Source organism: Chlamydomonas reinhardtii, chromosome 8, assembly GCF_000002595.2.
Source record: "Chlamydomonas reinhardtii strain CC-503 cw92 mt+ chromosome 8, whole genome shotgun sequence".
Taxonomy (NCBI): Eukaryota; Viridiplantae; Chlorophyta; class Chlorophyceae; order Chlamydomonadales; family Chlamydomonadaceae; genus Chlamydomonas; species Chlamydomonas reinhardtii.
In genome coordinates, this window is record NC_057011.1 from 3,847,430 (window position 1) to 3,873,371 (window position 25,942).

At 66.2% G+C, this 25,942-nt stretch overlaps 5 protein-coding genes across 6 annotated transcripts; 2 read left to right on the top strand and 3 right to left on the bottom strand.

Annotated features, from left to right (window-relative positions):
- Positions 1 to 69: 69 nt before the first annotated feature.
- On the bottom strand, positions 70 to 773 carry CHLRE_08g377650v5 (uncharacterized protein). The gene has a single exon (XM_043065203.1). It carries the CDS (start codon positions 508 to 510, stop codon positions 295 to 297), a length of 216 nt encoding a protein of 71 aa, XP_042922204.1. The 5' UTR covers positions 511 to 773; the 3' UTR covers positions 70 to 294.
- A 178-nt stretch (positions 774 to 951) lies between these two features.
- CHLRE_08g377700v5 (uncharacterized protein) lies at positions 952 to 5,993 on the bottom strand. The gene is made up of 9 exons (XM_001694201.2): positions 5,742 to 5,993; positions 5,596 to 5,636; positions 4,944 to 5,189; positions 4,543 to 4,655; positions 4,301 to 4,393; positions 3,916 to 3,989; positions 3,165 to 3,330; positions 2,817 to 2,852; positions 952 to 2,329 (listed from the first exon to the last, which is right to left on the bottom strand). Exons 2-9 carry the CDS (start codon positions 5,621 to 5,623, stop codon positions 2,114 to 2,116), a joined length of 972 nt encoding a protein of 323 aa, XP_001694253.1. The 5' UTR covers positions 5,624 to 5,636; positions 5,742 to 5,993; the 3' UTR covers positions 952 to 2,113.
- Positions 5,994 to 6,103: 110 nt separating this feature from the next.
- On the top strand, positions 6,104 to 13,965 carry CHLRE_08g377750v5 (uncharacterized protein). 2 transcript variants are annotated; one of them, XM_043065204.1, is made up of 11 exons: positions 6,104 to 6,422; positions 6,564 to 6,769; positions 7,026 to 7,509; positions 7,934 to 7,972; positions 8,197 to 8,296; positions 8,481 to 8,557; positions 8,699 to 8,791; positions 9,158 to 9,214; positions 9,556 to 9,747; positions 9,884 to 13,570; positions 13,780 to 13,965. In XM_043065204.1, the coding sequence occupies exons 1-10, from the start codon at positions 6,285 to 6,287 to the stop codon at positions 13,190 to 13,192; spliced, it is 4,695 nt and encodes a 1,564-aa protein (XP_042922206.1). In that variant the 5' UTR covers positions 6,104 to 6,284; the 3' UTR covers positions 13,193 to 13,570; positions 13,780 to 13,965. The 2 variants fall into 2 exon arrangements, with proteins under 2 accessions (XP_042922206.1, XP_042922205.1); XM_043065205.1 differs by having other exon boundaries at positions 9,884 to 13,965.
- A 48-nt stretch (positions 13,966 to 14,013) lies between these two features.
- CHLRE_08g377800v5 (uncharacterized protein) lies at positions 14,014 to 19,445 on the top strand. The gene is made up of 7 exons (XM_043065206.1): positions 14,014 to 15,828; positions 16,091 to 16,263; positions 16,643 to 16,683; positions 16,729 to 17,230; positions 17,311 to 17,701; positions 17,942 to 18,156; positions 18,331 to 19,445. The coding sequence occupies exons 1-7, from the start codon at positions 14,082 to 14,084 to the stop codon at positions 18,511 to 18,513; spliced, it is 3,252 nt and encodes a 1,083-aa protein (XP_042922207.1). The 5' UTR covers positions 14,014 to 14,081; the 3' UTR covers positions 18,514 to 19,445.
- Positions 19,446 to 19,898: 453 nt separating this feature from the next.
- Positions 19,899 to 25,883, bottom strand: CHLRE_08g377850v5 (uncharacterized protein). The gene is made up of 12 exons (XM_001694200.2): positions 25,706 to 25,883; positions 25,157 to 25,530; positions 24,682 to 24,794; positions 24,064 to 24,393; positions 23,677 to 23,745; positions 23,081 to 23,323; positions 22,724 to 22,824; positions 22,315 to 22,427; positions 22,001 to 22,035; positions 21,684 to 21,771; positions 21,122 to 21,209; positions 19,899 to 20,900 (listed from the first exon to the last, which is right to left on the bottom strand). Exons 1-12 carry the CDS (start codon positions 25,738 to 25,740, stop codon positions 20,558 to 20,560), a joined length of 1,932 nt encoding a protein of 643 aa, XP_001694252.2. The 5' UTR covers positions 25,741 to 25,883; the 3' UTR covers positions 19,899 to 20,557.
- Between the last annotated feature and the right edge of the window lie 59 nt (positions 25,884 to 25,942).

Below are 25,942 nucleotides of genomic sequence, written 5' to 3' on the forward strand. Positions count from 1 at the left end.
GAGACCTGATCCTGCATTGATTCCCAACTCCGCCCCCCCCCCATGGAGCTTGAAGCATGCTTAATCGCTCAACCTTCAGCATTACAACACAACGTCTGCTCGTCTGGAGTCACAGCACTGCCTGCACAGCTGCGCTCTGCAGCTGCATCTCTCTCCGCGCCTTATTGACACTATCCACTCAACCCGGTGCCTCCGCACCTTTCGTGTGCCTAGTTACAAAGTGGCGCGCACATTTCCGATCCGTGCCATTCAGGGTGACCCTAATCATGCCGGCTAACCTAATGCACCTAACACTCACCGCCGCTTGTCCTTATTCACTTTGCGCTCATGGTCATCCAGCATCTTCTGCTGCTCGCGGCATAGGTCGCGGAACTCCTGCTTGGACCAGCCGCTGGGGGCGGTGCCGCGCGCGCGGTGGAAGCAGCGCTGGCACTCATTGCAGCAGAACACAAACATACCAAATGGCAGCGGGCCGTCGCAAAAGGCGCAGCGCTTGCTGGTCGTGAACATTTTACTTGCACTGTGAATTTGCTATAGAGAGGTGTGTGTGGAGCGAACGGAGGCCTTGAGGCAGGAGCGACGCGGGACGGGGCGGCGGCCCGTGACTGGCACTAAGGTTGCAGCAGCAGCCACCACCAGGGGAGCACGGGTCAGGGCCCCCGGCGTGCTGAGTCACCCCCCGTAGTGCTGATGCACTGACCCGAGGGGTGTTCCTGCAGAGTTGCCGATGTCAGCTGGGCCAGGCGTGGGCAGGGCGTTGCGCGGCGAGGAATTCACCCTCGCGAATGCATTCAACGGAAATGCGACTTTCCCGGGTTCACCAACTGCAGCGCCAAGTTGGCTCCGGTGGCAGTGCGAATACGCCGCGTACCCTGGTCACTGTCACTGATTCATGCTTGCCCCGCCCAGTGAAAGTAAACGCGTCTAACGGCTGACTGCCGCACAGTCTTCTCGCGTCCTGACACGTTACAGCACTCAGCTCTGCCTTGATGACGCCGAGCAGCCCGCCCGGCCCAGCCCCCATAGGCGACAGCAGGTCCCTCACACCCAAACGAATCCCACAAACAACCGCGTCTGGAGTGCCTGCCGGTCCTGCCCAAACCTTCTTTGACCTCTAAAGACAATGAAGCGGCGCGTTACGGCCCAATTACTGACAAAAAAATCCGGCAACCGCCAACACGCACCAAACTCCCAGCGCTACCATGCCATGTGGGCCGTACACGTCCATGCGTAACCCCTACATCCACTGCGCGTCCGCGGGCACCCTCAACAAAACTGCCACAAGGGCCTCACTCCCCACTTGGACTTGCGGGCCCATGTTCTTCCATACACGCCACCCATCCATCCATCCATCCCACCAGCCGCCGCAACCGCGTCTCGCCGACACCGGGGGCACCCGGGGAAACTGCAACCGGGGGCACATGATACCGTACGACGCCACGCATGGCGCCTCACATTGCAAAAACCCCCAATCTCAACAAGAAGTTTATTTAATCTCGTGCCCTCGCGCCGCCCACCTGCGACAGCAGCAGCAGGTGCGCCCTCTAGTGGCCATCGCCGCCACCAGCACCACTGGTGCCGCTCGGGCCGCGTCCCAGCTGCACCCACTTCGTCCCGACACGTCCACGTGCACGCCTGGCGCAATGTTGCGCCCATCAGCGCCACCGATCTCAACACGTCTGCATCAAATATGTTTCGACACCCTGCTCTGCCACACGATTGAGGTTCTTCGCCTTCCAGCGTTCCCCTACCGACCGCGAGGCGAATCCCGCAGGACTCCCCTCAGCCTATTGGCCAGGTAGCGCAGCACCCGAACGTCGATCTCCAACGGCGTGGCAGAGCCCGCGATGGCGAGGCAACGCGCACAGAATCCTAAGAGTCGTCCTTTCTTGCTATTGCGCAGGTCCGCCAGTGCATAGCAACAAGCCGATGGGTCGCACGCGCAAACGGCGTGGCATGCGCACGGAGCCCACACGCACATGCGCACACGCAAAGGAACGCGCCGCACCGCCGAGGCACGGCGCCACGCGCCGCGGCCGACCTCTGCCGCCACCACCCGCATGTAAGCCTTTACATACGCAGCCCCGCCCCACCGCGCTAACATCGACTACGTCTAAGCAACCGCCGGCCCCTCGCCCCTCGCGGAGGAGGCGCGCGCGCCCTTGAGTGCCCGCGCCACTGACGCCCGCGCGCGCTGCTCTTCGAGGAACGGCGCCACCGCCGCCGCCACCCACTGCAGCCGCGCGGCGCGGTCCGTGGATGTGAGAAGCGCCAGTCGCTCCGCCGGCCCCAGCTCCAGCATACAGGCGGCGGCGAAGGAAAAGAGCTCCTGCGTGTGGATGTGTGTTGGAAGCAGCGATGCAGCAGCTTGGTCAGACTATGGAGAGAAGAAAATGTTGCAACGGTGATGCCACGAACTAAGCACAAGTTGAAAGTCATGCTATGGCGCGGGATGGGCATGCGGAACGAGGCCATTGGAGACACGCTCCCGCGCTGCAGGTCGCGGCCGCCTCCCCTTGCATCGACTGACTGCCGTTGCCCGCTGGCCCTGGGCCCTGACAGATCGGGCCCCCAGTCCCAGTCCCAGTCCCAGTCCCAGTCCCAGTCCCAGTCCCAGTCCCAGTCCCAGTCCCAGTCCCTGGCTCCTGACCCCTGGCCCCTGGCTCCAGGCTCCAGGCTCCTGGCCCCTGGCTCCTGACTCCTGACTCCTGACCCCTGGCTCCTGACCCCTGGCCCCTGGCTCCAGGCTCCTGGCCCCTGACCCCTGGCTCCTGACTCCTGACTCCTGACCCCTGACCCCTGACCCTGGCCCGCACCTGGCGAGTGTCCTTGCCTAGCCGCTCGCTCAGCACCTGCAACACGGGAAGGCACACATCAGCAGTTGGCGCGAATCACCGGGCGCTACAGGTAAAGGTCTTTCGTCACCGCTACGGCACAGCGAGCACGGGAAGGCACACATCAGTCAGCGCGAATCACCAGACGCTACAGGCAAAGGGCTTTCGTCATCGCCACGGCACCGCGACGGCGGCGACGGCAGGCACTCTCACGCGAGCGCTCGTCTTTCACTGCCATTCTTCCGGCAGGGAAGCTTGTTCACTACCGCCGCCGCCAACCTAACCCGCATGCCTGGAGCACGCCCCCCTTCCCTCCCCTCTCCCTCCTACCGAGTAGGGGTCGTCTACGGGCTCGCGCGCCGCCCTCCCTCCGCCGTACACACTGCCGAAGCGCTGCCACATGGAGATGGAGGCGCCGGCGGGGTGGCCGACGGCCGTCAGGTGCTCCGCCAGCGTGCGCGGGCCGCGGCGGGCAGGCCGCGAGGGCGGCGCGTACCTGTGCGGGTGGAGCAGGAGCGGTAGGTCAGGGGGTTGCGTGTGTTGCGAGTTTGGGGGCGGGGGAGGGTGAGGAGTTGCAGCAGGTGGCGGCGACGGCGGTGGCAGTAGCTTTGTGCGGGCGGGGGGCACCGGGTTCACTGTGAGCCGGTGAGGCGACGCGCGCAAATCACCGTTGGCATTCCGCGCCTACCCTCCAACGTCCCACACGCCTGCGTCCGGAAGGTGCCCTGACCCCAAAACACTTTGAACCACCCGCCGACTGCGGGATGATTCCACTCACGCCATGCCGCCTGCCATGCCCTACCCAGCATACCTCCCAACCTAAACGCCAAGCCCCAAGAAAGCCTCCCCTGACTCCCCTGACCCCTCCTCTTCCACCCCCAACCCAACCTCCCACCACGCCCGCCACCTGACGGCCGCTCAGTCATCAGTGCATCCTGTGCCGCTTTTCCAAACATCCTCGCACCCCCCGCCCTTTTCCTTCCTCCTAACATAACCAACACGTCTCCCTCTCCACACTTCCGCCTCCCCCTCGACCCCTACCTTCACCTCTCCCCTCCCGTGCCCGCCTCTCTCCACCCACCTGGGTACGCTGTCCGGCAGCTTCAGCGGTGCGCTGTCGTCTGTGGTCAACTGCCGACTGAGCCGGCCCACCTCCTGCAAGCCGTGTCGCGTCAGGTTGGGGTTCGGGTTGGGGTTGGGTTTTGAGTCGTGTCGGGTTGGCGGTGCGGGGGCACGCGAAGACGACAGCTCATACTTGGCGCGCCCTAGCATCCTGTTGTCCGGCAGTGTCCTCCCCCTCCTCCCCCTTTTCCTCCCCCTCCACCTGGACTACGCCCCCTTGTATTGGGCCCGGGCACATAAACCCCCACTCCCCAACTCCTTGAGCTGGTGTTCACAACCCCCCCAAACATTGGATTTGGTTTCGTTTGGGCTGGTATCTACAACCCCCCCCAGCATTCACCTACCTGCAGCTGGCTGTACAGCTCCCACTCCAGCATGTCCACCACGTCCTCGTCACTGCCCTCGGAGGCGTCGGTCAGGTGGCAAGCGGCAGCAACCTGCATGTGTGCGAGTGTGTGTGTGTTTTTGTGTGTGCATGTCACAGAGCACAAGGGGGAGAACCACGCAGGACTGTGTGCATGTGCATGTGTGGATCTGAGCGCAGCCTGTGCCTCCCCTCCCCTCCCCACTTCCTCCCTCCACCCACCATGTACGGCTCGGACTGCCACACGCTGAGCAGCCGGATGCGGCGGCCGCCCTCGTACTCCAGCAGCAGCGTGCCGTCGGGCCGGCGGGCGGCAGACTTGACCGTGGCCAGGACTGGAGGGAGGGAGGGAGGGCGGCAGGGGGGCGAGGCAGCACGTGGAGGCGGGAGGCAGAAGAAGGATACATCAATCATTCCGGGTACGGAGCGAGTTTACGAAGCGCGCGGCCCGCCCGAACTGTCCCGAGTGCAAACACCCCTGCATCGCAGGTCGAGTCAGTGCCCGTCTGCCTTGGTCGGCCGGCTGGTCAGTCAGGCCGGCCGGGCGCCGAGCTGGATGCAACCCTTCTCTTTGCCCTCTCGGGACACGCACACACACACACACACGCCCGCGTACGGCTCACCTCCCACGTACGGCACGGGGTCATCGGCCGGCACCAGGCCCTCCCCGCGTGGCACGGCCCCTGCGTGCACGTGGCCGAAGCGAACGCCCGCCAGTGCGGCCACGTTGACGCCACCGCTGCCACTGAATGCGCCGCCAATGCTGGTTCCACTGCCGGATGCAGAGCTGCTGGGTCCACCGCTGTTGCCTTGTTGCTGCTGCTTGGCTGCTAGCTCGTCAAACATCTGCAGGTAGCGAGGCTCGTAGACTGCACGAGGCGGCAAAAAGATACAAGGGGCGGTGAAGGCGAGAGGGTTAGGGCATGGAAGTGGGTAGCGATTGCGTTCAGCTGGTCGCAGTCGCTGGCCTGGAAGCGCCGTACAGTGTGGGAGCAGGTGTGTGGGAGGCGGGAGACGGGCAGACGCGGACGGTGCGAAGGCGTGGCCGCGCCCAGGGACAGGCTTGGCCTGACCGCGGCAACTGCAAGGCGTCGAGCTGACAGGTGTATCAAGGATATCAACAGCTGGTCTTTGATAACACACGTGGCCTGTGACCTGACGTGCACAGCAGCAGCGAGCAGCTAGTGGCCAGCGGGCCCGCGCTAATTGGGGTTTTAATAACCCGCAACAGTCCTGGGCCCTTCTTGACCCCCAGTGGCATTGCTGCATGCTTACCATGTAAAGCACCAGTCCCAGTCGGCATGAGTATCTTGGTGCTGCGCGCAAGGAAAGATGGTTGGGTCGAAAGGCCAGGGAACCGTCAGCACAGAAAGCGTCTCGTTCGGTCCCCCAAAACAAGTCGCTTACTGCAGGATCCTTACCTGGGGAACAGTGACACAGGAAAAAGACCACTCGCTTGCACAGCAACGCTCGTTCGGCGACTTCTCGGACCGAGACCGTAAAGACGCCCTCGCTGTCGCGAAACTGACGCTTGGCAACGCGAATGCTTGTGAAGAATGCTGCTTGACATTTTGGCACCTACTGTGCGCGATGTTTAGGAAAACCCTCTAGCGTAGTTTGCCACACTCCTGAACTCTGCGTGTCGGTTCTGCTCTTCAAGTATGCTCAGTATGTAACCGGGTTGTTAAATATTTGACGTTGGGAAGGTAACTCCTGTATTATAACTGGCTGGGCTCCCTGGCCTCAATGACCCGATGGTCCCCATCCCGTTCAATCGCTGACTGAATTTCCTCGACAGCTGGCGGCTTGCTGTTGATTGTTGGATAGATTGACGTCGGCTTAATTATCTAGCACGCGCGCGAAACATGGACGACGGTAATGATGAGTTATCAGAAGCTGGGGTTGACCTGGACTTGCTCGAGTTGCTAAATTCGCGTAGCGGTGACGGCACCAAAACAGTAGATATGCTTGGGCTGGGCCGTAGGCACGGCAGAAGCCAGCTGGCAAAACAGCAGGCGCAAGAGGAGGAACAGACCGATGGCATGTCAGGCACGGCGGAGCACGAGCGCGCCGCGCTCAGGGCAATTGTTCGGGCACTTCAGGTTTGTTTCTAGTCCAGCGCACGCAGGTTGTCGACTGTTCGCGCAAAGCTGGTCTATCTCAGGCCAACACGACAGCCGGCACAACAACGCGCGCGCCTCTTCCGCCGCTGCCCAAGCAAGTGTCAACCTGTGTCCCTGCAGGCCAAACTGGAGCTGGAGCAGCAGCATCAAGATGTCCACGCCATGCTGAGCCATGAGCAGCAGCCCCTGGCGCCGTCGGCCAAACAGCACACGGCCCAGGGGCAGCAGCGCCACGGCCCGTTGCGGCGCTCCCCGTCACCGGCGGTGTCCGGCCGTTGTCCCGGTGCCAGGCTGGCGGCAGCAGCCGTGAGCAGCTGCAGCTGCAGGTGGGGGGGCCGGGACCGGAGCTGGCGCGGGGCGGCTCCTCCAGTTGTCGGCCGGCCGGCTGCGGGGACACTGTGTACGGGCAGGTTGCAGCCCGAAGGGCTGCAACAGGGCTCGCCATCAAGGGCGCGCTACACCCTGCCTGCGAAACACAATATCGCCTGCCCGCCATCCCCCATCGCTTAGCGGTTCCCTGTAGTACAGGGCCCCCTTCAGTACTCATTCCGCGGCGTAATGGCAACGCACTCTTCCTTGCAGGTCCAGGAACCAGCGCGCATTGGCAGCCGGCGCTGCTTGCTGCAACCGCTGTGCGCGGACCAGCAGTCGGGCGGCGGCGACTGCCGCCGTCACCGCAACCCCGGGCGCCGCCGCCGCTCACGGCGCAGGCACGGGCGGTGCCGCCGGCGCAGTCTCATGCATGGTCGGCGTCACGCGCCCCGCCGCTGCCGGCGGCCCTGGCTGCGGAGGCCACGCCGGCAACACCAGGCGCACAGCCGCGGCTTGCTGCGGGGCAGCGCCTGGAGCAGGGGGCGCCACATCAGCAGGGCCAGCACCAGGGACAGCAGCGGCCGATTGCCGGGCCTGCCCCAGCAGCACCATGGCAGCCGTGGCGACGGCCGCGGGGGCGGTGGCTGCGGGGGCCGCTGGGCAGTGCCCGCCCGAGTGCGACGACGCGGTCGGCGGCCTGGCGGGCCTGTCCCGCGGCGCGCTGGTGGCTCGACTCCGTGACATGGAGGCACAGGTGGGTGTGCGCTGTGTGCGCTGTGCGACCGCGCGTGCCAGTATGCGTGTGTGTTGGGAAAGCGCAAGGGGAAAAAGGGTTTGCACTGTGCATGCGAATGCACAAGCAGACAGCGGGCCACGAACGGTAGGACCTGGCCTACCGTTTTACGGGGCGGGCGAGACGAAGAAGCTACACATACTTCCACCCGGTTGCCGCGTAACCCTCACTGGGTGGGGCTGAGGACCTCGGCCCCCGGCGTTGCTGTCTTGACGCAAGGTGGTATGCGCCTAGTTGTCTTGTCGCCCGCCCAACACGTGTGTGTCCGCATGAATGTGTCAGAGAGCACGTCAGAAAAGAGCACAAGGAAAGGAAACACGCAGGACTGTGTGTTTGCGCGCGGTGCTTCCCTCTTGACGCCCGGGCGTGCGCTGAACGCCCGCAGATGGTAGCGCTGAGGCGGTCCGAGGCGCTCGCCCGCCAGGTGGGTTGAGGCCTTGAGGGTTTCACTGGGCTGCGCATGGCCGCACATGATGCAGCTTGCTGTGTCCACGTGCACCCTCAACGGCCGCAAGGCATATGATGTCAAGCGCCGCCTCATTGGGCAAAATTCACGATTAATGACGATATCTTTTACACACCGGCTCGCGACACTGATTGTCAATGCTGATACGCTGAAACACCTGTTTGCGGTACCACCTGGTGTAGCGTTGCGAGTACATGGCGGACGGGCTGCGGGCGGGCATGAGCGGCCGCGGCGCGGCGGCGCGACAGGCGGATGCGGCGCGCAAGGTGGCGGCACAGAGCGGTGGGTGGTGGCGGGCTGGGGCGCAGTGCTGTCATGCGTGAGCCAGGGAGGGCCGGTCTAGCCGGCTGTAGCGTCATTGTCAGCTCAGGCTGGAAGGCATAGCATGGTAGCCGGATGGGCGGTCAGGTGCCCTTGACGTGGTCGCCTACTGCATGACCATACCGCCCCCACCTGGCCTGCGCAGAGGAGGAGCGGCGGGCTCTGCAGCGGCGGGCGGAGAACCTGTCGGCGTTCTTGAAGAGGGAGAAGGACGCGCGGGAGGTGCGCAGCGGGATAAGTCCTCTGCTACTCCGTGTCTGGCCCTGACACACGGTCTGGGCTGGCTCTGGGTCTTGGGTGTTACGGCAGTTGGCATTGAATCAAACACTACCTCCCGACGCCTCCCTTACCACCCACACACAGGCTGCCGAGCGCGACCTGGCCTCTGAGCGGCAGCGGGCCGGCGGTCTGGCGGTGCAGCTGGCGGGCGCGCAGCAGCAGATGGCGCACATGCAGGTGTGTGTGTGTGTGTGTGTGTGTGTGTGCGTGCGTGCGTGTGTGTGTGTGTGTGTGTGTGTGTGTGTGTGTGTGTGTGTGTGTGTGTGTGTGTGTGTGTGTGTGTGTGTGGCGGGGGGCAGGTGCGGGGGCTCTGTGTGTAGGCGAGCAGGTTGAATGTGTGCATGCGCGTGTGCGCGCGCGTCCGCGTGTGTGCTCCACAAGAAGGTGACGCACATGTAGGGATGCGGCGCTATGGCATGCACACTGCTCATTGGGAATGCTGCACGGGAAAGATACAGATGCACAGCGCGTTATGGGGGCTACGGATTGACCTGTGCACACGCATACACACCCACATTTCCTCACCATCTCCCCGACCCCCAGGACCTGCTGGAGGAGGCGCGGATGCAGTATCGCCACTTCTTGGACATCAACAAACAGGTGTCTAGAGCGGGGGAAGCGGGATGCCAAGGGGGAAAGCGGATTAGCACCATACACCCGGCTTCCCACAACTCCATCGCGTGCGGGCCTGCCCTCATTCGGTGGACTGTGCGCTAGTTCGTGTCTTCAAGCGTAAGGCCGGTCCCGCCCACCCCACTGTGCTCTGGGATACTTGAGACCAATGACACTTGAGCTCATCGCCAGTTATGCACACTGTCCGCCGTCCATCCATGAATCCCTCCTTCTCCGTACCTACTATCCCTCCGTCTGCCGTGCTCGTTAACCCCCACCCTCACCCCTCACTCCCCCTCACCGCCACCCCGCACCCCACAACATGCCAGGCAGTGGAGCGCGCCGCGCGGCTGCAGGACCGCCTCCGCCGCGCCGGCGCCTCCCTGCACGCCGCCCGCGCCGCCGCCGCCGCCGACCGGCTGCGGCGCGAGCAGGCGGAGGCGGCGGCGGCGGGCTGCCGGCGGCTGGTGGAGCAGCTGTACGGGGCGCGGGCTTCCGGGCAGCTAGGCGAGGCGCTGCAGGTGCGGTCTGATGGCGGTTTGGGAAGAAGGAAAGGGAGTTAACTTTGTTGAGAATCATGGTTATCAAGGTAGCAGCACAACGATTTCGGTTGTCGCAACTTGTGCATCACACTGTGGCTGTGCCGCGGTGCTGCAGGAGCAACTGGGCGCCCTGCTTGGCCGGCAGCACGACATGGCGGCGGCGGCGGCGGCGGCGGCGGCGGCGGGGCAGCAGGGGCGCCGGCGGCCGGGCCGGGCCGGCGGGGGCGCAGTCAGCTCTGAGGACTCGGAGGAGGACACGTGCAGCGGCCGCAGCAGCCCGCGCGCGGCGGCGGCGCCGGTGGCATCTAGCAGGCGGCCGCAGCCCTCATCAGCAGCAGCTGCAGCAGTGGCAGCTACGGCCGCAGCATCTGATCGGGCAGCGCCGCCGCCTCCACTACCCTCTCTGGCCGCCATCGCGCAGGCTCTCGCTGCGGGCCAAGACGGGGCCCTGCAGTCCCAGCGGCCGGGAGACACCACGCCCGGCGTGCCGCTGCCGTCCGACGGCGGCGCGGGGCCGGCGGGGCTGGCCGCCGCCCTGGCCGCGGTGCTGTCAGCCAACGCGGCGTCCGCCGCCGCTGCCGCCGCCCGCGGTCCCAAGGGCGCGGGAGGCGGGGCGTCGGAGGCGGGCAGGGGCGCGGCAGTGGGTGCCGGGGCTGCGGGGGCGGGGGCGGGGGTGGGCGGTGAGACGCCGCCCGCCTTCCGCCGCCTCCACCGGCGGCTGCAGGCCCAGGCGGGGCTGCTGTCGGGGGCAGCCGGCAGCGCTGATGCCGGCACGACTGGTGCCGGCACGACTGGTGCCGGCACGACTGGTGCCGGCGCCAAGGATGCAAGGGGCGCCACTCGCATAGGTGCAGGCGGCTTCGCGGAGCTGCGCGGGCGGCTGCTGTCCCCCGCCACCTCGTCCTGCTGCACGCCCGCACCGGCCAGCAGCAGTGGAGGCGGCGGCGGCGGCGGCGGCGCCAGCGGCGGTGGCGCCGGCGGTGGTGGCGGCGGCGGGGGCGGCGGCGGCGGCGGCGGCGGCGCCGACCCTGGGGGCCGGGTTGGGCCCAGGCGCGGTGTGCAGCTTGATGATGGGGCGCTGGCCCACAACCGGCGGGGCCTGGCGGCTGCTCGCGACGCCTTACAAGGCCTGGGCCTCACGCCGGCGTCTGCCCGCGGCTCGGAGCAGCAGGAGCAGCAGTGGGCTCGGCGTGTGGTCACAGCAGCGGCCCCGCCCGAGCCTGGCGCCGCTGTCGCTACCGTGTCACTCGCAGTAGCCGCCCGGGCAAGCGGGAGGGGCGCGGCAGTAGCAGGCGCCGGGCCGGCAACACCAGGCGGCCCACAGCTGGCACTGGCTGACCGGCTGATGCTGCGGGCGTCGGCGGCGGCGACAAAGCAGCGGAAACAGGCGGCAAAAGCCAAGGAAGCATCAGCGGCCGCTGCGCCGCAGCCGCATCAGCAGCTGCAGCAGGTTCCATCAGGGGCGCTGTCACCGGCCCCCTCCACCTACAGGCGAAGCCACCGGAGCACGGGCGGTGGCGGCAGCGGTGCCGGCGGCGCAGGCGAGGCGGGTGGGCTGGTCCGGCGGCTGCGGCGCGCGGGCGCGCGGGCTGCGGCCATGGGGGCGCGGTTGCGCGGCGAGCAGCGCAAAGCAGCCGAGGGCGTGTCCGCGCTGGCGGCCCGGCTGGCAGAGCAGGCGCAGGAGAGGCAGCAGCAGCACCAGCAGAAGCAGGCGGCCAAGGGCGGCCGAAGCGGCGCCGCTGACGGGGCCGAGCACGCCGAACACGCCAGCAGCGGTTGTAGCAGCAGCGACGAGGAAGAGGACGCCGACGACGCCAGCTGCTACAGCCTCGACGCGGCTGCACCGCAGGGCCGGCGGCCGCGGCTGCGCCGTCGCCTGCCCTTAGGCGTCAAGACGGCGGCGGCGGCAGGCGGCGGTGCTGGTGCTACTGCTGGTGCCGGCGCGGCTCTGGAAGCCGCAGTGCCGGCGCTCGCACTGCGTGTGATCGGCCGTGCCGGGCTGATGGGTCTCGGTCTGGGAGTGGGAGGCAGTAGCAGCCCAAGGCCCTCCGGTGCCGTGTCAGCAGCGGCGGCAGTAGCAGAAGGGGCTGGCGAGGACACGGACGCGTCATGCCCGCCGTCCGTGGCGCCATCCGAAGCCGCTAGCCTGGGCGGCCGCTACGCCCACGCCGCCGCGGCCGCGGCGGCCGCCGTGGCGGCGGCGGCGCAGCAGCGGGAGCTGGCGCGGCTAGGCTTCACGGCCACAGGGCAGCACGCAGCCGCGGCCGCCGCACCTTCCTACCAGCACCAGGGCCGGGCTTTGGATGAGCGGGCCAATCGCAGCAGCAGTGCAATTGCGAAACCTGCGCAGGGAGAGGAGGATGCGAGGTGCACCAGTGGTGGCAGCAGCCCGCGGGGCGCCGGCCATGGGGAGCCGCCGCTGGAGCGGTGGCAGCAGCAGGCGCTGAGGGCGGCGCAGCAGCAGCGGCGGCTGCAGGCGCGGCTGGAGGCGGCTGCCAGCGCCGCAGCCGCAGCGGCGGCGGCTGCAGCGGGGCCGGGAGCCGGCGCGGCTCCAGCGGGAGTGGGGGCAGGCAGGCCCTGGGCGGCGACTGCGGAGGAGGAGGAAGTGGAGGAGGAGAAAGGTGACGCGGGCCCGCCCTCCCCTGTCACCGGATCGGGTGGCTGCTTGGACTGGGAGGAGGACGCACGGGCCGGCGCGTCGGCCGGTAGCACCGCAGCCGTGGAGCTGCAGGGCCCACGGCAGCAGCCGGAGCTGCAGTCCGCCGAGGAGGATGAGGGGGAGGAGCTGGAGGAGGGCGAGGATCATGAGGAGGAGGACTATGGGGAGGAGGAGGAGGAGCTGGAGCTGGAGGGGGAGGGGGAGGAGGGCCGCCCCATGGTGGAGGACTGGGACGGCGAGGCCTCGACGGCGGCTGACCCAGGTGAGTGGCCGCCGCTACTTCCGGCAGAGGAGCATCCGCCACTGCCGGGTAGCGACGTCGCTGCCGCTACCACTCCCAAAGGCGGCGCCCAGCAGGCGAAGGCCGCCAAGGCGCGCGCCAATGCACCTGGGAGGCGGCCGGGCACAGCGGCAGGCACCAGCACCGCAGCCCTGCCTGGACAGAGGCTGCCGCGGGCGGCGGTGTTGAGAGCGTCAGCGGCGGAAAAGGCGGGGCCTGCTGGGCGCACTGTGGCGAAGGCGGTGGCTGGCAGCAGCCGTGCAGTGACGGCGGCGGCGGCGGGCACTGTGGCGACATCCAGCAACAAGGGCAGGCGCGCCCAGGGTCTGCGGCTGCTGTGGCCTGCGGCGGGGGGTGGTGGTTTGCCTGCAGGAGGCGCAGGGGCCGGGGCGCGTGCCAAGATGGGAGGTGGCGGGGGCGGAGGCGGGCTGCTGTCCGCGCAGCAGCTGCGTGCGGAGTACCTGGCCCTCAAGCGGCAGCACTAGACGGCGGCCAGTGGCCTGCTGTGGCACCCCGTGTTGCAGCGGCGGGGCGTTGGCGACTGGGTGCACATAGTGTAAGCGTCCCTTGGCATCCGCGGGGCGTTTTGATGCTTACACATGGGGCATGCAGTGAATGCCCGTCATGTCGTACAGCTGGTGTGGGACGGAGGTGTGGGCGTGCGGGGCGTCCGGACTAGGCCGTACAGCTGGTACATGCGGCAGTCCAGAGTGCGGAGATGTGGACACGCGGGACGTTCTTGTAATGAGGTGCGACGGCGGGCGACCACCTGGCATTTCCAGCCCCCTGTCTTTCCGCAAGCCCATGCCGCAACCCGTGGCTGTGGCTGTAGAGCTACACGCCTGCATCGGTATCATAGACAGGTGCGCTACAGGGGTGCGCCCCACGGGTGCGCTATGTAGGCAGGTCAGGCGCACAAAACATTGGCAGTAAGGTGCTAAGCTGTGTGGCTGCTGCGGGCACAGTCTGTGGCACAGGATGTTGTGGCGCGTGCGGGTGGTGTGCGTGCGCGCATGTAAGCATATCGCATGTGTGCGTGCCTGTGTGATTGTGTGTGTGAGTATGCGTGCAGGGTCAAGCCATGCCCCCAGCATCCCCAGACCTGCCCCGTCAGTCGGTTGCGTGGCGCCAAACCAATGACTAAACCATGCGAGGCAGGGAAGTTCAAGAACACGCTCGTCTTGGGCCAAGCCATGCATGGGTCGGCAGCTGGGCAGTGTGGGCAGGAAAACAGGCAGCGATGTCTGCATGAAATGGATGCTTGCGCTAGCCGTATATATATATAACTCTGTGACTGAAGACATATCCCTTCCGATGCAGTAGAACTAGCCTCCGCTTCTGAAGTTCACCAACTGTTGCAGGGAGCGAGTGGCGATGGACTTGAGCGCATGTGAACGCCGAGATGTCCTGGCTGCTGTGGTGGGCAGCAAGCGCGGGCTGGACGCAGAGGCGGCAGAGGCGGCAGAGGCGGCAGCAGCACCGCGAGCGGAGGGCGCTGCTCCGCCGCGGTCCGCTGACACCGGCGACGGCAGGCCTGCGCCCAAGCGCCACCGAATCGTCCAGCTCGGAGCACCCGCTGCTGGGCTTGTGAGCGGCGGCGACGACGACAGGCATGCGGCGGGAGCACCTGCTCCTGCTGCTGCAGGCGGCAGCGGCCGCACAGCTGCTACTGCGGACGCACAGCAACAGCAGCAGCAGCAGCAGGTTCACGACGGCGGCGGCGGCGGTGGCCACGGGGCCGCCGCCAGTATGGACGGTGCCGCCAGTGCTTCAGCAGTTGGGGCTCGCCTCGACCCACGGGGCGCAGCGGCGGACGCCGCAGCAACCGCCGGCCTGCTGACGCCGTCGCCGGAAGCTGCTGCTGCTTGCTGCAGCCGTGTTGGCATGAATGGTGGCAGCCCCGCGGTGGCAGCGGCTAAAGCGGCGCCGCCGCCAGCAACGGCTGCCGTGGCACACGGGGGTGCAGGGGGTGTGGGTGCGGCGGGCACGGCAGGTAAGGCAGGCAAGGCGGGCATCGGGATTGGCAGCAGCAGGCCACAACCCACAGGGCTGCGGCGCGCCGGCGCGCAGGCTGCGGCCATGGGGGCGCGGCTGCGCGGCGAGCAGCGCAAAGCAGCCGAGGGCGTGTCCGCGCTGGCGGCCCGGCTGGCAGAGCAGGCGCAGGAGAGGCAGCACCAGCACCAGCAGAAGCAGGCGGCCAAGGGCGGCCGAAGCGGCGCCGCTGACGGGGCTGGGCGTGCCAGCAGCGAGGACGACGAGGAGGAAGCGGACTCTGATGCGGCAGTGCCGCCGCTTGCACTGCGCGTGATCGGCCGTGCCGGTCTCATGGGAGCGGCAGCGAGAGGAGCGGGAGCGGGAGGAGCGGGAGCGAGAGGCAGCAGCAGCCCAAGGCCCACCGTTGCATTGTCAGCAGCGGCGGCACCAGCAGCAGCAGCAGCAGAGCCTGGGGAGGACATGGACGAATCATGCCCGCCATTTGTGGCGCCGTCCGAAGCCGCCATTCAAAGCCTCGGCGGCCGCTTTGCCCGCGCGGCCGCGGCCGCCGCGTGTGTACCGGCGGCTGCCAGCGGCGCAGCCGAGGAGCCGCCGCCGCCGCCGCCGTTGGTACTTCGGCAGACAAAGGCGCCTGCCGCCAGAGGAACTGGTGCAACGTCCACTGCGATGGGTGGTAACGGTAATGGCGACGGCTCTAAGCGGCTCCATGCACCACCGCGCGGCCACACGGCGGCGGCGAATTATAGCGGCAGCAGTGACGCGGTTGCTGGGCTGGCTGCTGTGCCCGGCGGTGGCGGTGGCGGCGGTGGCGGCGGTGGCAGCGGCGGTGCCATCAGGAGCCGGCAGCCTGTGGGTCGACGGAGTCGTGATTGGCCCGCCGCGGCTGCGGCCGGCAGCAACGCGGCTGCGGGCGGCGCGATGCGTGGTGGCACGGCGGGTGGCAGCCCGGGGCGTGGCGGCCCGGGGCGTGGCGGAACGGCTGTGCGCGGCGGCAAGGCGGCAGGCGGCAGTGCGGTGGGTGGCAGCGCGGCCGGCAATGGCGGAGCTGGCGGCGGCGTGGCTAGGGGCCGCGGCGGCGCCTGGGACTACAACAAGCACAACAGCTTGAAGGTCACCAAATCAATGTGTGAGTTGGATGGACGGACGGATCCCAGGCAGGGAACTGCCACGGTAGCAGTTGGAGTGTGGAAACACGCGCGCGTGCGATCCGGCAGTTCTACGCGTGACTCGCATGCCTGCATTGGCGATTGGCAAAGTGCGCGCCCAGAGCGCCCACATCTCATCTACATGACCTGCGAGCACTGGTAGCTATAGCCCTTGCGGGCCTTGCTGGGTCCGAGCTGCTGAGTCATTGTTGTTGCCACTGTTCCTGTGCGCTTTGAGCGCAGGTGATAAGAAGGCTCTCGTACTGCCAGCGGGCACGCGGAACGCGCCCCACGGCGTATTCGCGGACCTCTTCAATGGGATCACAGCCGGGGCCGGGGCCTGCGGGCCGCTGCCTGACCAGATCGAGCTAGTGCCGGCGCCATGGGCGGGCCTGTCGCCTGGCACGGTGTGGACGGTGAGCGGGCTACGGGGTACATAATTACATACACACACATGCGGGCTTCGACGCACACGCACGCTCACACAGGGCGGGCTTCGTTTGTTGATTTTATAACACATAAACACACAGACACACACACACACACACACAATGGTCGCCTGTGGGGTTCCAGGCTTATCGCGGGTAAGTATGACTACCTGGGTCACGACAGTCACGCGACGCTCGGTAAAATGGTGGGTATCGGTAAGTAACTCCGTCGCGTCATTGGGCGGGCTTTCGTTTCGTTTTTTTAACACACACACACACACACACACACACACACACACACACACACACACACACACACACACACACACACACACACACACACACACACCACGTGTGATGCATGCAGGCGAAACCAACCAAGGCACTGTACAGCGGCAACAGCGTACGGTAATGCTTCCTGCGCCGCCTCGAGAGCATGCACAAAGCCCTCAGGCTGAGGGAGGGCGACCGTGTGTACTTCCAGCGCAACCCGGCCGCGGCGGCAGGCAGGTTCAGCTATTTCGTCTGGGTGGTGAAGGGCAAGAAGGCCGAGGGAGGGGCCGCTATGGCGGCCCCTACCGTGGCTGCTGGCGCGGCAGCTGCTGCTGCTGCTAGGGTTGTGCCCGCGGCCACAGCAGCACGGGCAGCTGCTGGCGGCGCGGCGGCTGGCGGTGGCGTGGCTGGAGCTCAAGCTCACCAGCGCCTGCACCCGCAGCCGCCACAGCAGCAGCAGGGCCAGCCGCAGCCGCCGCCGCCGGCGAAGCAGCTGCTGCCCCTCAGCCGAGCCCTCGATCCGCACCGCCTCCTGCCGCCAGACTGGACCAGCCTGCCGCCGCAGCAGCGGGGGGAGTGGCGCCGGCTCGGCCTCAGCCTTCACGGGGCCATTGCGGCGATTGCGAGGGACCACGGGGGCGCCTGGGAGGGCACCAAGCAGCTTAGCCGCGTGCCGGAGTACGCATTGACGAGGGCAGCGTTCAGCGGGTCTCTGACCTCGGCGTCGGCTCGAGTTCAAGGATTGTGATTGACGTGGCGCAGGCGTCAGGCATTGCGGACAAGCACGACGCGGTGCTGCCGGCTGCTGCGCTGCCGCCGCTGCGTCAGCTGCGGCGGGTCTGGGACGAGGCGCAGCAGCGCCCGGTGGTGGAAGCTGGGGAGCGAGTCAACAAGGGCCGCGTGGTTGCGGTGATGCCCGGGTACGTGATGCCAGCGGGCGTCGCGGAGGAGTTCGTCGAGTGCGGCTACAAGGAGGGCAGTGAGGAGATGAGGGCGAAGCTCAGCGAGCGGGCGCTCCGCATGTGCGCCGAGCGCGAGCGTGTGCGTGCGGCGTCTTCCATTTTGGGCCGTGCGTGGCGGCAGCTTGCCACACACACGCTGTCGGACTACCCGGCCCTTGGCCCGACCGCGGCCGCTGGTACGCCTGCTGCAGGTAGGTGTGTAGGTGTGTGAGTGTGCACGCGCGAAAGCGGGGCTGCATGCATGCTCTCGTGCCACACTTCCACGTGGCAGTGCTCCCGCCTCCACAACGTGCCCACCTGTGCAAGCGATCGAAGATCACCACAAGTGCCCGGCTCAGCCTTCCTTACCGTGTACCGTACCACACACGCGTCTGCCTCCCCATGCCGTTTACCAACCGCGTGCGCATGCATATGCACGTGTGCACGAGCAGGAGCCGCGGGCGGGGGGCCAGCGGGGGCGGCGGCTGCCGCGGCAGCTGGCGGAGCTGGTGGTGAGGATGGCGGCAGCGGCTGGCAGCTGTCGAGCCTGGGCTATGGCGGCCTGGCATCGCTGGTTGCCGACCCCCGCGTGCACGACAGCACGGACCCGACGTCGAAGGAATGGCAGGCGGCGGACGCCGCCGCGAAGCAGGGCGCCAACTGCGCGGTGAGAGGGCCCGGAGGCTGACGGCGTGGGACGGCGGAGTAAATGTCAGGCATGCCTGCTTGGGTGAGGTGGAATGAGCAGGTGTACTTGCTGCCTGCGTCGCTTGGGGCCTTGGGAAGGCAAGCAGGCATGGCTGATGCGACCTGCGTGGTGACTCGTGTGCGTTATCCGCAGGTGGTCTACGTCCGCATCCGCGGCCTGCCGCACCCCGTGCTCGTCGCCGCGCGGGACATTGAGTCGGGCGAGAGGCTCGCCACCTACAAGGAGCCAGCCTGGTGGACAACACAGGCAGTGGAGTTTGCCCTGGCGACGCGCTCCATGTACAATCTGAGGTTGCACGGGCTGATGTGCGATTGAGTGGGATAAAAGCTGCATCGACCCTGCGCCGTCTGTGGAACGCAGGTGCACGATGCTGCCGGCGTGCCAAGCTGCTGTTTCCGTGCCGATACGGTCCCTGCTTGTGAATGTCCCGTGTTGGATTTGGCCGGGGGCCGTCTGCTGCCGGAGAGGCTACACTGATTGGCCCAACCGTTGCCACAATATTGTCGATGCTTGGCTACCCCCTTTGTTGCATTTGGGCCGGGCCCCGGGGCCGTTGCTGCCGTCTCGTTGACCGAAAAGTTGTCATTGCATGTGTGCGTGTTTGGCGGGCTGTGGGCAGCAACAGAAGAACGGGCTGTGGAGGGCAGCAGAGTCGGAGCTTTTGTGGAATGTTGCAAGTGCCGTCAAGACTGATTGGCTGAGGTTTGGCTCTGTATCGCTCCGGCTGAATTCTCCCTGCCGCCTATATCTATACAATAAAAAGTAGCACATACTAATACGTGGCAGGGGCGCCCCTGACGGCAGGGGCACCCCTGATAGCGGGCGGTGCCCGCACCAACCGCCCCCGGCTACCGTATGCCCGGGAGATACATGACAACCTTGCCATAGTCTCACTGCCGTACGGAGGCACGCCTGCAAATAGCATGTCTGGTAAAGCGTCTCTGTCTCTGTTTTTGAGGTCGTCAGGGAGCCACAGCTCTTGAGGCCTGGCACGCACACTGCGCAGTCAGCACTGAGCAGTCAGGCATGACAGGTAGGCGGTCTTGCGTGCATGCGGCCTTTGGGTCATGTGGTTGTTGCTTGGTGTGCCGTGTGAGGGGCGGTAACAGGGGCAATTGGGCAAAGGGTTTGGGCAACTAATATGCATGTGGTCTCTTACTTTATCCATGAGGTGACGCAATGGCGGCCACAATGCACGGTCAATCTACGCAGCGAGTGTACGGCAAAGTACCTTAATCTGCGTAGTTATGTGCGAGTAGATACCGGTATGTCCAAGCCCCAGGGCTTTCAGCCGGACCGACCCCTCCTCTGCTTGGCAACCCTTCATGAACTAGTGTAGAGGGATGATACGGGCTGTGCCGGCTGCTGAGAGCTTCGGCTCAGCGAAGGGGCTGCGGGCTCAGCACTCCTGCAGCGCGCTGAGTCGCCCGCCCGCGCCCGCCCAGCCGGATGAGCCAATGGCCCAGCCGATGAACCCGGCAATTCAGTGCGCTGAGCGGTCCACTCACCAAGATTAGCTGTGCATGACCCCGCTGAGCGCCCACCGGCGCTCGCCCGGCTTAGCGCGAAACCCCAGGAACCGGGCGTGTCATCCCTAAACAGGGTGGGGGGGCGCGCTGCAGGACCTAAGTCGCTTTCCTAATGCCATGCACGAGTCCCTCCCCTTACCGAGCAACATGCCCACCATGAAAACGAGCGCCTGACTGAATGAATTTTATAAAGGGCAAAAATGTCACCATCCAGGATCGAACTGGAGACCTCTCGCGTACACACAGTTGTGAGGCGAATGTGATAACCAACTACACCATGGTGACTTGACTTCATCTGATGACATAAGGACTAATTTTTACATATATATACAAATAGCAAGTGACCCCGCGGCATTCACCGGCTGCGAGTTCAGTTGTGTCAATGTGCCAATGCCAATGCTCACTCAGTTGACCCTTGTCCGTGAAGCCAGGCCAGGACCGCTTGTCATGTACAGGCTTGGCGAGTCGGTGCCGGGGCAAGGACTGTGTGGGGGTCAAGGTGCAGAATCCTGGAGCAACAACCACCCGGTGGCCCAACGCGCGGGTACCCAGCAGCCCGTTGGATGCCCCAACAGGGCGATGGGCCAGAGCACCAGACACACACAACGCAACACTGCAGCTTGGAGCCCGCATCCCCGCAAATAAGCGGTGGCTGAGCACACCTCCGCTCCATCCTGGCGAATCCCACATTTCCATATTACCTTCCCCATACAACCCCTCTAAAGGGCACGTTCTGCGGCACCACACCGCCGTGACCACCCCCTGCCTCGCCCTGCTTCCGTTGCCCAGTCACCCAGCATCACTGCCTCACGAACACCCGGGCTCGAAACTCAAAAGCCCTGAAAGCAGGCGTCATACTGCACCGCCCCAGGCTGCGCCTCGCCGCCATCCACACACTCCCACACGCGGGGGATGGGGGTTGGCAACGCGTCCACCGGGTTCGTGCTGCCCCAGCCGTCCGGCCCCTCGGGGTGCGGTGGCAGGTCCGACATCCAGGTGTAGCGACCCGCCGTGCCGTCGGCGCCGCCGACCGCTGTTGCGCCGCCGACCGCCGTTGCGCCGCCGACCGCTGTTGCGCTGGTGGCTGTTGCGCTGGCTGCGGCTGCGTCGCAGGCTGCGGGCGCGGAGCCGGGGAAGGGCTGCGAGGGACCAGGCAGGCCGTCCGTCCGTGGCCTGCGTGCGCGTGCGTGTGGGGGTCGTGGCTCACATAAGTGGGATCGGCAGGTCCTCAGGTTCCCAGTTCCAAGCAGGTGAAGCGCCAAAGCAGGCGGTAGACGCCCATGCAAAGCGGAGCGTTCTACAGGGCAGGAGGGAGGTCGAGGTCGCAAGCCATGCCTCACTTGCCGCCACACTCGCCCTCGCCGTCCAATCACATACCGCACACGCGCGCGCACCTGCACTGTATGTCCCTCCAGAAGGCCACCATGAGGGTGATGCGGTGCTGGGCCGGGTGCGGGCTGGCGCCACGGCCGGGGATGACGCCTGCGCGCCAAGGACGGGCACGTGTGTGTGTGTGTGTGTGTGTGTGTGTGTGTTAAAGAGCACAAGGAAAACATTACGCGTAGGACAGTGTATGCGATGCAGCAAAGCGACGGTTTACGGATGTTACCTGAAGTTACCTCGCATACCTGCTGCGGTGAGCCGCCGGTCTTACCAACCGGAAATGTGTGTGTGTGTGTGTGTGTGTGTGTGTGTGTGTGTGTGTGTGTGTGTGTGTGTGTGTGTGTGTGTGTGTGTGTGTGTGTGTGTGTGTGTGTGTGTGTGCATGCAGCCGCACACCGCACGTGATGCACATGCGGGGCAGCTCGTCACACCGTACCATGGCACTCGCGCAGCGCATCGGCATACCCACCCACCCATCTATCCACCTACCCACCCACCTACCCACCCACCTATCCACCCACCTACCCACCCACCTATCCACCCACCCACCCACCCACCCACCCACCCACCCACCGTGCAGGAAGGAGCCATCGAACATGGCCAGGCGGTTCTGCCGCGGGTGGATCAGCCAGCCGCGGTCGGCCAGCGGCCCGCCCAGCGTCTGCGTTGGGTTGGAAAGTGTGTGTGTGTGTGTGTGTGTATAAAAGACACGGCGGGGAGGGGGAGCGATGTGGTAGCCACGAACACGACACATGGGCATGCACGACACGTGCAAGCGCGGGTGCGGGCGGCACACACGTGCACACACGCGCGCGCGAAGGGAAGGGTGCGCCCTAGTTCTATTTCCCTTTTGCACACATGTACACACACGCGGCGCGGCGTCACGGCACCTGCGGAGTCACGAGCGTGGGGCCGCCCACTTCGCCTGTGTGTAGCGGAGGCGGGGCAGAGCGGGACAGGGCGGGCGCGTTGCTGTGGTTGACAGGGTCAGCCAAGTGCAGCTCCGCACACGCGCATTGCTGGAAGCGTGTGCCCGCCCCCGAACGCATTGCGTTCGTCGCAAGGCACAACCTGTGCACGTGTGCGCACACACACACACAGGCCGCACATGGGCACACATATGCCGCCTACACTGTCTCTGCGCTAGGTTTCCCTTGTGCTCTTTAGCACACATACCGCGCACATGCGCACATGCACCACGCACCGGTCAGGTAGATGACGGACGACACGACGGGGTTGCGCACGCCGCCCGCGCCCTCGTCGTCGCTGTCGAAGTGCAGCTGGTGGCCCGAGGGGTGGCGCCGGCAGTGGGCCCACCTGCGGGGCGGGAGGAGGGGCGGGAGGAGGGGAGGGAGCGGAGGGGCGGGGCGGGGCGGGGCGGGGCGGGGGAAGGGGTAGTTGTCCATGCAGGCCGGAGTGATGCAATCACAAGTGGGGCGGGGGATGAGGATGAGGGCGGTAAGGGCAATTGGGGCGTAGGCGGTGTAGGGCTGGGACCCGAGCGGACTGCCAACTAGCAAGGGCGCGCAGGAGACCTCCAGCCCTTCACACCGCAAGCCATGTTAGCCATGCGCCCCTCCAGCCCTCAACCCCACCCCACGCCCCCCGCGCACCATTCGGCGTACTTGGCCTCCCGCACGGCTGGGAAGCGCGCCGCTGCCAGCCGGTGCAGCAACACGGCGGCGTCGTGCACCGCACTCAGGTGCGGGGAGCCCTGGCAGGGGAAGAGGGGAGGGGGTTACATTCATGATTATTCAAGTATGTGAAGGCGTAGGGGGTGCATCATGGGGGAGGGAGGGGTGCGTGGGCGTGTGGGAGGCGGCAAACTTGTGTGGGCGGGGGGGAGGTGGGAGCACCTCAACGACATGAGGCTAGCTTTTTGCCAGGTGTGATGATCAGGGGAGTGACCCATGAACCCGGTAAGAAAGGACCGCCTGTAATACCGTACACGGAATTCCCCGCCCCCTCACCAGTTCGTGCATGTATGAGAAGTAGCCCACGCGGCCGTAGCCGTGCTGCGCCCAGTAGCGGCTGCCAGGCGCCAGCGCAGCACGCAGCACGCCCAGCAGCGCGGGCGGCAGCGCACAATCCACGGCGGCGCAGTACCGCTCATGGCCGTGCGGCCCCGGGCCGGAGGCGGCCGCGGAGGGGGTGGCGGCGGAGGTGGAGGGTGAGGCGGTGGAGAGGAGGGGGTCCAGCGGGTAGTGCAGCACCTGTGCGTGACGTGTGTGTGTGTTCGTGTGTAGGTGTGTATGTAGGTGTGTGTTCAAAAATAACAAAACGAGTTACTATGTATGTGTGCGTGTGTATTAGTGTGGTCGGGGAGGGTGCTGGACACGTGCCATGCGGGGGGCATTGTGCGAGCGAGCAAGCGTGCAAAGGGCATGTGCATGAGTCAGCGAGTGCTGCGAGCTAGGCCGCGCGCGGCCCTCAAGTGGTATGGGTAGCCGAGCTAGTGGCTGCGACGTCCGCCCACGACTGGTAGGCCCTGGCCCTCGTTCGCCTGCTGTTTCCGGACACCAACTCCCACCCCGTCCTCAAACCCCAACCTGAATCCGTAACTCACCGGCCGAGCCAGGCGGTGTGTGAAGTCCAATGCCCGCAGGACCGGCGCCGCCTCGCGATCTCTCCCCGCCTGCATCAGCAACATCAACAACAGCATCAAAAGCAGTCGCAGCAGAAGCCGAGTCGCCAACGACAACACTTCCTTTTGCTACACATGTGGTTGCGTTTGCGCATCTCCCATCGTTGCTCCAACCCTGAACCCAGGCCGTGGGCTCGGGCACCTCAACCCTCACCCTCACCCTCACCCCTCCCTTCCCCGCACACTCGTGTCTTCTGCAATGGGTTCGGCTTAGTTTGGGCTGGTATCTGCAATCCCTCCCCCGCAACCACCCTCCCACTGCCCGCAACCCACAATCCCCCCGCAACCACAATCCCCCCGCAACCTCACCTGGCACAGCAGCATGGCGAGGCTCCTCCGCACGCCGGCCGCCGCCTCCCACTCCCGCCGGCACGCCGCGTTCGCCTCCAGTAGCAGCCCCCCCTGACCCTCCTCCTCTCTCCCCTCCTCTCCCGCTTCCCCCTGCCCTTCCCCCTGCCCTCCCCCTCCCCCTTCCCCTCCCCCTTCTCCTCTCCCCTTCCCTGCCTCCTCCTCTTCCATCTCCGCCTCCCCCGCCTCCCCGGTCGCTGCCGCCAGCCGCCGGCACGTGGCCAGGCAGCTGCGCAGCAGCTGCTCCGCCGCATCCAGGTCGGACTGGGCGTCGCCGCGGGCCAGCAGCGCCTGGCCGTGGCGGGGCGGCAGGGCGGCAGGCAGGCATGGGGGTGTGCGGTGTGGGTGTTGCGGGCGTGTGGGCCGTGTGGGGCGTATGGGCACTGCTAAGGGGGCAGTGCGGGTATGGGAGAGGAGGAAACCGCCGGCAGGAGGACTGGTGAAGCACGCACGACACAGGAGTCACGGGATGGGGCTTCGGTTGGTGTCGGGTGCTGAGGCCTTCTCGCTCTCAAGTGCATGTGCCGGCGTGCCGACGTGACACACGTGCCACGCGTGCCGTGTGTCGGCGTGCCGTACCTGTGCCAGCGCGTGCCGACCCGCCACGAACCCTGGGAACAGGGCCACGGCCGCCCTCAGGTGCGCCAGCTCGGTGGTGCCACGTGGCGGGCACGTGCGGCCAAGCAGCCGACCTGAGGGGTGCAGGCCGCATACACACGTGCCGTACACACGTGGGAGGAAGAATGATTTGGCGATGCAGTTGGGCGCTCTCTCGCACAGCCGGTGCGTTGTACGGCCCGCCTGCCTGCCTGCCCCACTCGACGCTGCTGCACCTGTGCCCACACGCACAGCGCCCGCCACCCACATTGGGAAACCCTCTTCCCAATGTGTCTGCAACCCTCCTGCCCGGCACAGAGCCTTGTCGCATGCATATAAGTACCCAACAAACAGCTGCCGCACTGCCCCATCAATTGACATTCGTATCGCACATACGGCCACCCTCAAACCTTTCCGCTCCCCCCCAAAAAACTTCCGGTGCCCCTCCCGCACGCACCCAGCTCCAGGTGTGCGCACGCCAGCAGGAACCCGGGCTCGTCCTCCCAGTCCTCGAAATCCAGGTCTAGATTGTGTTTTACACACGCGCCGTACGACGCCATGCCCTTTTCCAGCCCCTCCAGCCCTGCCAAAGCGGGCTCCAGCCCCGCTGCCGCGGCGCCGCTGCTACTGCCGTCGCTGTTGGCTGCTACTGCGGTTGCGCCGGCGTCAGGGCTGGCTGTAGCAGCGGCTAAGCCCAGCTTCGCCTGGAGCGCTGCGCAACAGGCGGTGAGGGCGGAGATGGCTTCCACATCGGCGGCGGTGTTGTTGGTGGGGCTCCAGCCCTTGATGGCGGTCAGGGCACGCCGATACAGTACAAGCGGTGTCACGACGCTGCAAGCAGTTACAGATGGTATTACAGTGGCGAAGAGGAAAGGGGCTGCGAAGGGGTGCGATTTAGACAGCAACAGGGGCCGCTGCCGCCAGCGAGGCAGGACCGTGTGCGCCTGCGCAAAACCGGACCGCTGGCCGGTACTAGACCCCTCAGCCCCCGTGCCCCCCGCCGCACCTGGCTCGCTTCGCCTTGCCTTTCGGCGGCGCCATGGCCACCGCAGGTATTACCAGTGGCTAACGAATGTAACTGAGCTTGTTAAAAAAACAAGGGTTGGGCCGGGTGTCGCAAAATGTGGCGGCTTTTAGTCTTGCTTCTGTAGTGTGCTCGCGTTACTTGAAGCAAAAGATATCGGTATGATGCTGAAAGTCTGCTGCAGTTTTCGCGCTATGTCAGAAGCGGTGCAGCATGCCA